The 10488-nt window shown below is 28.0% G+C and overlaps 1 protein-coding gene across 1 annotated transcript; it reads left to right on the top strand.

The window, feature by feature from the left end:
- Positions 1 to 2700: 2700 nt before the first annotated feature.
- Positions 2701 to 9724, top strand: LOC141536018 (adenosine deaminase). Its single transcript, XM_074256219.1, has 3 exons — positions 2701 to 3142; positions 6157 to 6748; positions 8950 to 9724. The coding sequence occupies exons 1-3, from the start codon at positions 2929 to 2931 to the stop codon at positions 9647 to 9649; spliced, it is 1506 nt and encodes a 501-aa protein (XP_074112320.1). The 5' UTR covers positions 2701 to 2928; the 3' UTR covers positions 9650 to 9724.
- Positions 9725 to 10488: the final 764 nt, after the last annotated feature.

Raw genomic sequence — 10488 nt, 5'->3', positions numbered from 1 at the left:
TTAGAATTTAGAATCCTCCGAATTTAGGGTTAGCAATAAATCCCTGAATATAGAAACTGACTCGAATTAATTAATGTGATTGTATATTACATGGAGAGAAAAGAATAGAACTTATTCCTATGTAGAATGGTAACCATTATCATATGTCACATAGTAACGGAAATTTTTGTGAGAACCCTCTTAATTTGCTAATAAAAATCTTAGAAATTGTGATAAAAATATGAAAAATCACTCATGCGACGTGGAATTAAATTCTGAAAATAATGTTGTTATTTTTTTATTTTTTTGATGAAAATTTCAATTTGTTATTAACAAAAACATAATCAAAATAAAAAATCTTAGTTTTTTGTAAACAACTTAATAACTATTGGTGATATCAAAAATCGGAAAAAAGATCTTTAAAGAGGAGGAAATTTCTGAAAAAATGTCTTGACTCCCGGAACTTTAGCTTGAAAAACAATAGTTTTTATTTAATGTTGAAAATAAGGTTCCGTACGATTTTTGTCACACGGCCGCGCTCCCGACTAGAAATTTTAATGTAAGACCTATTGGGTCCTCATTGGGCTGCCTAATAGGGACCCCAAATAGGGATGTCACGCAAAGTCCTATGTGGATTTCATTGGGCAATCCCCCTCAGGTCCCAATGGGGAAACCCCATCAGAACCCAATCCAAATTTAAAAAAAAAAATATTATGATCTTCGAAAAGATTAAAAATAATATAGAATTAGATACTCATGTTATATTACTCATTAGTAATTATTTAATTTGAATTGAAACGAAATCATTGGTCGGAAAAATCCTTGTCGAGAGTTGGGCTCGACGAACTTGCGTCCTTAGGGTCCTTAGTCGTTCACGTTACCGCTGGTCCAAGCAGGAATGCCGCTCAATTCAGTCGGTTAACTGACACTTTATTCATGCTATGCTCAAGCCTTTACAAATTGTTTTTTTTATTTATTCACTTTTCTGGCGTGAAAATACAATTTTTGTATAAATTAAATAGAAAATTTTAAAATAAAAAAAAAAACAACTGAAAAATCCAAAAAAATTGAAAGAATCAAAAATAAAATTCCTTAAAACTGTCCAATTTGATTTGGGATCCTCTTTATGCTAACATAAAGAACTTTTATTTTCAAGATTAAAATTTTGTTGAAATGCATATTATTTAAAAAAATTTTTTATATGGATAAAAATTTAATTATGAAAAATACCGATAATGAAAATTTTTTTTTAATTAAAATTTGTTTTCATACTGAGAAAAAAAATTTGGAGTATGAATTTTGTTTCAGCAACATTAAAGTGTATTTCAGTCTAAAAACTCAATATTTGGATTTAATCAGCACAGAAAGAAAAATTTCTTGACTTGGCAACAAAATTCTTGGCTCAAGAAAATTTTTGGGTACCGGAAAGAAGACCGAAGCTTGTTGCTCGAAGTAAAATTTTTTCTCGAAATTCTATTCTTGGTGGAAGTAATTTTTTATTAATTCAAATCATCATAAATACTTGATACAAAAATTTTTATCGTTGATCAAGATTTTTAGATACCTTAGGAAACAGCGCCACCTAATTCAGCTGAGAAAAAAATCTTCCCATTTGACATGTTAATCAATAAAAATATTAATGAAAATTTACTTCTATCAAGAACTAAATTTTTGTAGCAAGAGGCAGAATTTTCTTAAAACAAGATTTTCTTGACTTAAATAAATTTTTGGATCTAGATATGTATTTCTTGAAGCAAGGGAATTAATTTTGTTGGAATAAGTGAAAATTCTTGTGTCAAAAAAAAAAATTTTTTTTTCAATGTTGGATGAATTTTTTTCTAATTCTTTTCTATTCTTAACAAATAATTTTTATGTTTATTTCTAATTAATTTATGATAAATATATTCTAATAATATAAGCTCACACATCTTTGGGCGATTAATTTTTTATATAAATAAACGACTACCTAAATTTAAAGATTATTTCTTCATGTATCTACTCACAGTTTGGGTTAACCTAATTGGGTTCTACTACAAGCCCAGTTAGGAAAACCCATCACAAAAATTTCCGTTACTATGTAACATGGTAATGGTTACCATTCTACATAGAAATGAGTTCTATGATTTTCTCTCCGTGTACTGACAGTGGCGTTACTAAAGATAAACATGTTATCATAAAAAAATGATTATTTTTTTAAAATAATACTAAATATACATTTGAACAAGTCAGCGTTATAAAATCATAAGAATTTAATTTAACCCTTCGAACAATTTGAATTTATTCATTTATTTATCATCTAAATTAAGGTCATTAACTATCCATATATTTATTCAATAGTTATCTATTTATTAAGGAGTGTCCCTCTATTGATAAAAATTCGGTACTATTTTATTTTTAAATAGTACTATACCGTACTATTTTTTCCCCACCCCTGCAAACCGTAAATTAAAAAAAAATTTTTTTCATTTTAACAATTTATTACAGATTATTATCTTTATTAGATATAAATAAGAACGTCAATTAATAAATTTAAAAAAATCAATTAATGGTTCTAAGTATGATAATAATACAAACCAAACAATAGACGATTCATCTGAAATAATAGTACCTATAAGATACAAAAACACGTGACAATTATTGATGCTTTGATTGGTTCCCTGTAATGCTCATAAATACACGTATATATGTATTCATAAATAGTAGTGCCTTTAACGCTAAGTATTACATCTCCTAGTATATAATAAGCCAGCAAGTAGTTCACTTATCAGTAAATAACATTATTGTTATTATTTTATGTAATAGCTATCAGATTTATATCAATGGGAATTTTATCTTAAGTATAAGTGCCTTTTTTTTTAATATAAAAAAATAATTAGTACTACGTTGAAATAGCGATTGTACACAGTGTCGATATTTGTGAACTAATTAAAGTGATAACTAAAATAAACGATGAAAGGCTCTTGCGTTATTGTGAATTTATTAGTTCAATTAATCATCGCTGTTATTGCTGTAGAATGTTACAGTCACGATTATTGGAGCAAACGTGCCACACTTATAATTGAAGAAGAACGAATTTCGCTAGGTGGTGATTTGTCACTTAATCTGAAAGAACGGTTGGTGAATGACTTATTATTAACATTGAAAAGGAAAGAAGTCGATGATGGTATGTAGATAATATGACCATTAAATTATGCATGTAAGATGATGATTTTTCTCTGCAATCAAAGATTAAGAACAAGTCTTTAGCTAACTATTGTATTCAGTGTTTAATCTTAAAACTACATTTCTTGTAAGTTGTAACGTTATCACTGAAAATTAACACGTTAAAATTAAAAATACACGTTTTTAGGAAAATTGTCTACATGTTAAATGTACAATTCATTTTTTGGGGGAAAAGAACCTGTTTGAACATGACTGCAATGACCAATCTCCGGTATATGGGTCTAAGGTGTCTTTTTTCCAATGAGAAGGTGAAATAGCTGACACTTTGGTAGTTTCAAAGAAAATGATGATATGTTCTAGAACAAATTAATATTTAAATTTGAACTCGACATATTGAAAAATTTTTCCTAAAATTGACACAATTTTTGTGTGAAAAAGAAGTATATGCAAATAGAGCTTATAAAATCAATTTGATATACTCAATTAATGTTAACATTAACATGATTATGTTAATGATAAGTTTAGAGATTATTACTATTAAAAATTTTTTAAAATGTAATTTATTTATTTACTCATAGTAATTGAGGCTTAATAATATAAATTTTTTGTATACTGATTAATACAATTATAAGTTGGATATTCTTCTTAGAGTAGTTCTTTCCCAACCGATAGTTTATGCTACTGCTATCTTTTTCATTCACTAGTGTCGCCTCTCTTACAGACTATTGCTCACTTACTTCCACGCATGACTTTATTTGTTTACTTTACTAGCTTATCAGGGATTTCTCAAAAACTATGTGGTAGAGAATTCTAGAATTTTTTAGGGTAATTATACATGTATTAACTTAATCTAGGTAATCTTATTTTGAAATGAAATTCTTAAAATTTCTTCCATATAAAAATAATAAAACTTCGTACTTTTCTCTCTCTTTTCCCATACCGCCTGTGTGAAAATGTCATTTTCAATTGCAAATATCTTCGATTAGACGTGGTAAATCTTCTCTAAGTTTTAACAGCGTGTGTGTTATGTATATAAATACTTAAATACGAAGTTTGGGAGATTTCTTGAATTTTTGCTTTTTGGGCCTAACTAACTTAAATAGATATTTATGTCATAAGGCGGTGAAGTGGCGGTTTTCTGACAACGACAATATTCCGATATGAACTTAAAGTTCGCGGTGGGAAGGCTCGAAACGGGCGTATTTTTAACGTCGGAGGCGTAGCCGAGGACGGAAATTTACGTTCGTTTTCGAACATTCGCGTCACAAACATTAAAGCGAATATTAAAAAAAAGTCGTTGTCAAAATCGCCACTAAACGGCCGAATGACATACAATATTTTTTGTTCTTATCGCTCAATAAGTTTAACTTTTGAGGGATAGGAGGCAAACAATGACATATTTAAATTTTATGAAGTTTTCACAAGGGCAAAAAAACTTAATTTTATATTAATTATCTTTTTATTAATATTTATTTATGGCATGGTTGTTATTTTATTAACATTATGTCCGCTTCATAATAAACTGCCAGCAGAGAAATAATTAGCGCCACTCAATAGTAACTGTTTAAAATTTACTTAAAATCATTGATCAGTACACTAGAATGTGACTTTTTTTTTACAATCTCTCTCAATTTCGTCTGGGTGAAGGGAAAAGTTTATAAAAAAAAAGAAGGGGGTAAAACTTCACGGCCTAGGTCGTGAAAAAAAGACGGTATGGTAGAGCCTCTAGAAAAGAGTCCCTTTACGGACGCCACTCAGCGCTCAAAAGTTGAACTTTTGGAGCAAGTATAACAACAATATAATTTTTGCTTGCTCTAAATAAAAGTATACGGAAATTTTAACTTGCAGGTAATTTGTCTTTAAGTTAATTGACACGATATCAAAATGATACATAAAGTATAGAATTTATTTCTATCGACCGACAATTACATATGATCTGAGACGTATCTTTCTTTACTGACCTAGGTACCTAATGTACTATTTAAGATTATTTAAAGTAAGCTTACTATAATGCTACTGTTGTAATTTTGTTTATTTTTTATTCGAAATAAAAGTATTGTGAGAGTGTCAAAATAAAACTCTAATTCCAGATCCGTTTGAATTTTTATTCAAGTGGAAGTGCTTATGATTCTTATAAATTATTTTTACTTATTTTTTTTTTTTTTTATTCACAACCCTGCATTAAGTAGAGAATATAAAGTTATGAAACATAAAAAAACAAACCTACAGCAGTCCTGCCAAAGGTCTATTTTAAATTTTTTGCCGCCTAAGTAAATTGGCTCTTTGGTTCTCTGATAGGTATTTTTGTAATGTTTAGTAAACATTTTTTTTTTGAAAATTATCCGAGTATCATAAATTGTCAAGAACAATGCGGATCAATTACAGAACCTTAAAATGGAGTGAATTATATGCGTTAATTTTTTTATAGCCATTGTCAAAAAAAAGTTATGTTGCAAATGAATGCGGTGAACAGTCGTCTCTAGCTGAATTATCGAAATTAATCAAGCAAAAATTTATCATTCTACACCACTTTTAAAAGATCTACCACAGATTTTTCGCTCACAGATCTTCCAAAGACCTTCCAGAAGTCTTTAATGGTCTATATTGTTTTTTGAAAAATTTGTCTTCCCAGGTAGATTTCTGGTAGATCATTTGCAGATTTAATAGCGAAAGATCTGTGATAGATCTTCCATGAGTCTATTGAAGATCGTTCTTTATTTACCCGGGACACGCACACACATGCAGACATACGGACATCATCGCAAAAACATTTGAAAACACTCGATTTTCTAAAAACAGAGTAAAACCAATAACTTCCCAACTTTTGAAAATTTTCAATTTTGTTAGCGGGAAGTTAAGAAATCTAAGAGGAAAAAAATTTTTTTTAGAAACTAAATTATCATTTTTTATAAGTTTAAATTATAGATCTAGAAACTATCTCTATCGTTTATTTTAAAATTCATATTGATATGAGAAAATTCTTGATAATTTATTACTTTTTAACTTATTTTCTAGGATTCAGAGACGAAGCAAAATTTTTACCCTCTAAAAATTTCATTGAAGTACGAAATGACATAAAAGAATCAAGATTATTCAATATTATAAAAATGATACCCAAAGGTGCCGTTCTTCATGCCCACGATACAGCTATAGTTTCAGAAGAATGGTTATTCAACAATGTAACATTCCGGGATAATTTATATATATGTGATGAAGCTGAAAATTTACAGCTAAAATTTTTTCACTCACCTACTGACGATTGTAACTGGCAGTTACTGAAAGAACTTCGTAAAAATGAGACTTTTGCGGCGGAAATAAATTCACGAATTCGTAAAGAATTTTCCATGATGACTGACAATCCTGATAGGATGTATCCTGACGTGAATTCTGCATGGAAAAAGTTTATGAATATATTCATTCTGATTACACCAATGTTAACATACAGACCAGTTTATGAAGATCATTTTTATCAAGGTCTTAAAGAACTGTATGAAGACAATGTATTGTATTTAGAATTGCGCTCAACTTTACCGCCACTTTATGAATTGAATGGAACTCAATACAATCCTATTGATGTGGTTGGAATTTACAAAAAAGTTACTGAGAGGTAAGAAAATTTTTATTTATTTAATTGATAATTTAATTTTGGTTTTCATTTTATTAAGAGATAACCTGTCAAAAATTATTTTTATTTATTTAATCTATTTATGTAGTGATTCTGAAATTCGTGTATACACAGTAAAAAATTTTGCGTCAATGCATCAAAAAATTTTGAGTTTAAAACTTTTATGGTAAATATTTAACACTTTTTTGTGTTAATTTAACACAAAAAATTTTTAATTTACACGTAAAAGTGTTAAATATTTAACACAAAATTTTTTACTGTGTAGTATCCACAAGAATTTTTTAGATAATAGTACGTAAATTCTTTCTGTCGGTTCAAAAAAGAATTAAATTTAATGTGTGTGTGTTTGTATATAAGATGAAAAATAATTTGTTACCAGACTATTTGAATAGAATTGTTGCAAACTATTTAAATAGAATAAATATGTATGGTTTTTCATTATTCAATAAGTTAAATACAGAGACAAAAAATGCAAGTAATATAGTAATATTTAAAAAATTATTGAGAGAAGAAATAAAAGAAGGCAAACTTTAAATTTATAGATAGAAATTAAGTTTAAATCTGTGATAAAAGATCTAAGATCTCTTAAAATATTGTATTTTATGCTGCAGCTTAAAGCTAAATAAAGAACCTATTATATTACATATTAAACAAGAATTAAAAAAAAAAAAAAACATAAGTAAGCTGAGTAATTATGAAAACAAGTTATGTTATCCGGCGAAACAGCATTTAAAATATAACGTGTACTATTACTTGTTTCGAAATTTACTTATGTATTTTGAAACCTTATTTTTCTTGCTCTCTTAATTGAATAGATATCGATTTCATCAAAAAATATTTAATGTGATTACAACTAAAAAAATATTACTGTCATCTAAAATTCTGATTGACTACACATTTACACGGGCTAATAAGATTAAAATTTTTTTTTTTGAATTTTCTACGAACATATGTTAATTTATCATCTTAGTTTAACTTTTTCTAGATAATAACTTAATTTATAAATTTTTAAAAATTCCCAAAACTCAAAAATTAAAAAAAAAAACGTCAAAAATTTAATAATTTTTCTTCTAAACTTTTGTCTCAATATTTAAAAATTTTCTACGTATAAAATGATGACCTTTAGTTTTCTTATGCAATAATTCTTCATGTCAATATTTCTCCTTATGATTCTTGTATCAAAATTTTTTAAGTAAGAAATTTTAGCGTCGAAGCAATTTTTACGTAAATAATGATAGAATAGCGCGAGACAAAAGAGTAGAAAAAATAGAAAAATACAATTTTTTAAAGATCTGATCTTTAGAAAGAGCTTTTGAAAAGTGATAAACTATAACGGGGATGGTGGTTCTCGTCCAATTGGTCACCCCTTTTGTCTCCAAGTGAGAGAAGGGCGCCACTGGAATTTTATTCACGGTGTTCCAGAAACCGGAGAAGCATGAGAGGAGAAGTCAAGGTCGTGGAAGTTTAGGCAGGCTGTGAAATAATACTGAGAATAATTAAATTTTTAAATTTTAATAAATTTTAATTGTTTAATCAAAATTAACCAAACGAGCAAATTTCAACAACTTAATTCTAATGACATTTTCTTAAATTTAACTTATAATTAACTAGATGAGAATCTTTCTGCTATTTTTCGGCAATTCACCGAAAAAATTTATAAAAATTAAATATCACTTCAATTTATCTAATTCTAACAGACTTAACTAAATCTCAATCTTTCACCGGACATCGACTTACAATGGCAATTTTTCTCATCCTCAAAATTTCCTCACTAACTCAATTAATTCGATCTACCGGATCTATACACTTCCTTTATATATTTTTCTTCAAATTAAAATTACCAACCAGCATTAATTCAGTGTAAACTCCAATTCTCAGTAATTAAATTCAGCAAACAGGCATAAATTTAGTTTCGCAATTTTATTAGTCTTAATTCAAAGGTCTCATCTTGATTCATTAAATTTTCAAACTACAAAATTGCCAGAAGGAAGTAAACTCATTCAGAAATACACATATCAATTAATTACTTCAATTTAGTAGTAATAAATATAACTAAAACAATTTATTACAGCCATAAGACCTGTAATTAATTAACTAAATAATTCATTATTGCTATAATAATTGTAAAATACCTGAATACAGAAATTAACTTAAATAATTATTGGTAAATTTTACTGTTTCAGATTCATCAAAGATCATCCAGATTTCATTGGAGTCAAAATAATATTTGCACCTTTGAGAATAATGTCAACGTCACAATTAGATGAATATATCGATACAACACTAGAAATAAAGAGAAAATTTCCAAATTTCTTTGCTGGATTCGATCTTGTTGGTCAAGAAGATACAGGAAATTCTTTAGAATTGTATGCAGAAAAGCTTCAACGTATGACGAATAAAGTAGGTTTTTTTTTCCACGCCGGAGAAACTAATTGGTACGGCTCAAAAACTGATAGAAATTTATTGGATGCTGTTCTGTTAAACACGACACGAATCGGACATGGCTACGCTATTGTAAAGCACCCGGAAATTCTGAAAATAGTGAAAGAAAGAAAAATTGCTATCGAAATCTGTCCCATTTCAAATCAAGTATTAGGGCTGGTTAAGGATCTGCGCAATCATCCGGCAAATATCCTTTTTGCTGGAGGGTTCCCTGTTGTCGTTTCTAATGATGATCCGGGCTTATGGGGATCAAAAGCGCTTAGTTATGATTTTTATGAAGCATTCGTTGGAATGATGTCCAGAGATGCTGACATCAGGGCGTTGAAACAGCTAGCTATTAATTCTATTATTTATAGCAGTATGAATGGCTGTGAAAAGCAATATGCTCACGATATTTGGACACGAAAATGGTCTGAATTTCTTTATAAAATAAATTATTAATTCTATTATTTTACTTATTTCTTGAAATAGACGATTTTTAAATAAAACAATTTTCTATGAAACTCTTAATAACAATTTTTTATTTTGAATTTCCTGTATAAAATTTATGAATGAATGAATTTATAATTCCGAATTTGCAAGTCATTTATTTTATTCTCTTTTTATAAATAACTCATTGAAATTTAATTTTCAAAGCTTCAAGTCGAATACCAACAATTTATACAAAAAATAACAATATCGCTTATATTTTTTGGATATAAACTAAATTGGCAATTTATAGTTTAAATTCTATGATTTATATATTTATTTAGTATTTATAATAGATTTTAAACATATAATATTGACTATTTGTAAGATATAATCTCTACTTATATACCAGCTCATTGGAAATTTCTTACTTATAGATATAAGAAAAAGTAAAACGCTTTGTTTCTAAAAACTTCTAAACTATACAAATTTAAAACTTCCGAAGGTAATTCTTTTCAAAGTTAAATAGCTGATACCACGATTGAGTTTTCAAAGATAATTGAAGCAAAATTGAATATTTTTAATTTTTTTTTATTTTTGAAGATGACATTAAATGGTTAACTGCCAGTCTATCAGACTATCGAATACTAAAATCCTTATCTACGAACATGCATCTCAAGAAATCAGATTTTTTCACCTGAATCTAATAGATTATGAATATAGCAATAACCAATAACTTGCATAAAGACTTGGAGAGGGTGTTCCCCTTATATGCCTAAGGCTAATCAATGTATTATATAACTTACGTGTAAATTAAGCAATGTAAGCATCTCATGGAAGATTGTTCGATAATTAGAAGCCTAAATGCTTTC

Source organism: Cotesia typhae, unplaced genomic scaffold (assembly GCF_013202065.1).
Source record: "Cotesia typhae breed Kobodo isofemale line unplaced genomic scaffold, CoteBio_Ctyphae scaffold_152, whole genome shotgun sequence".
In the NCBI taxonomy this organism is placed as follows: Eukaryota; Metazoa; Arthropoda; class Insecta; order Hymenoptera; family Braconidae; genus Cotesia; species Cotesia typhae.
This window is presented reverse-complemented; position numbering and strand designations above follow the sequence as displayed.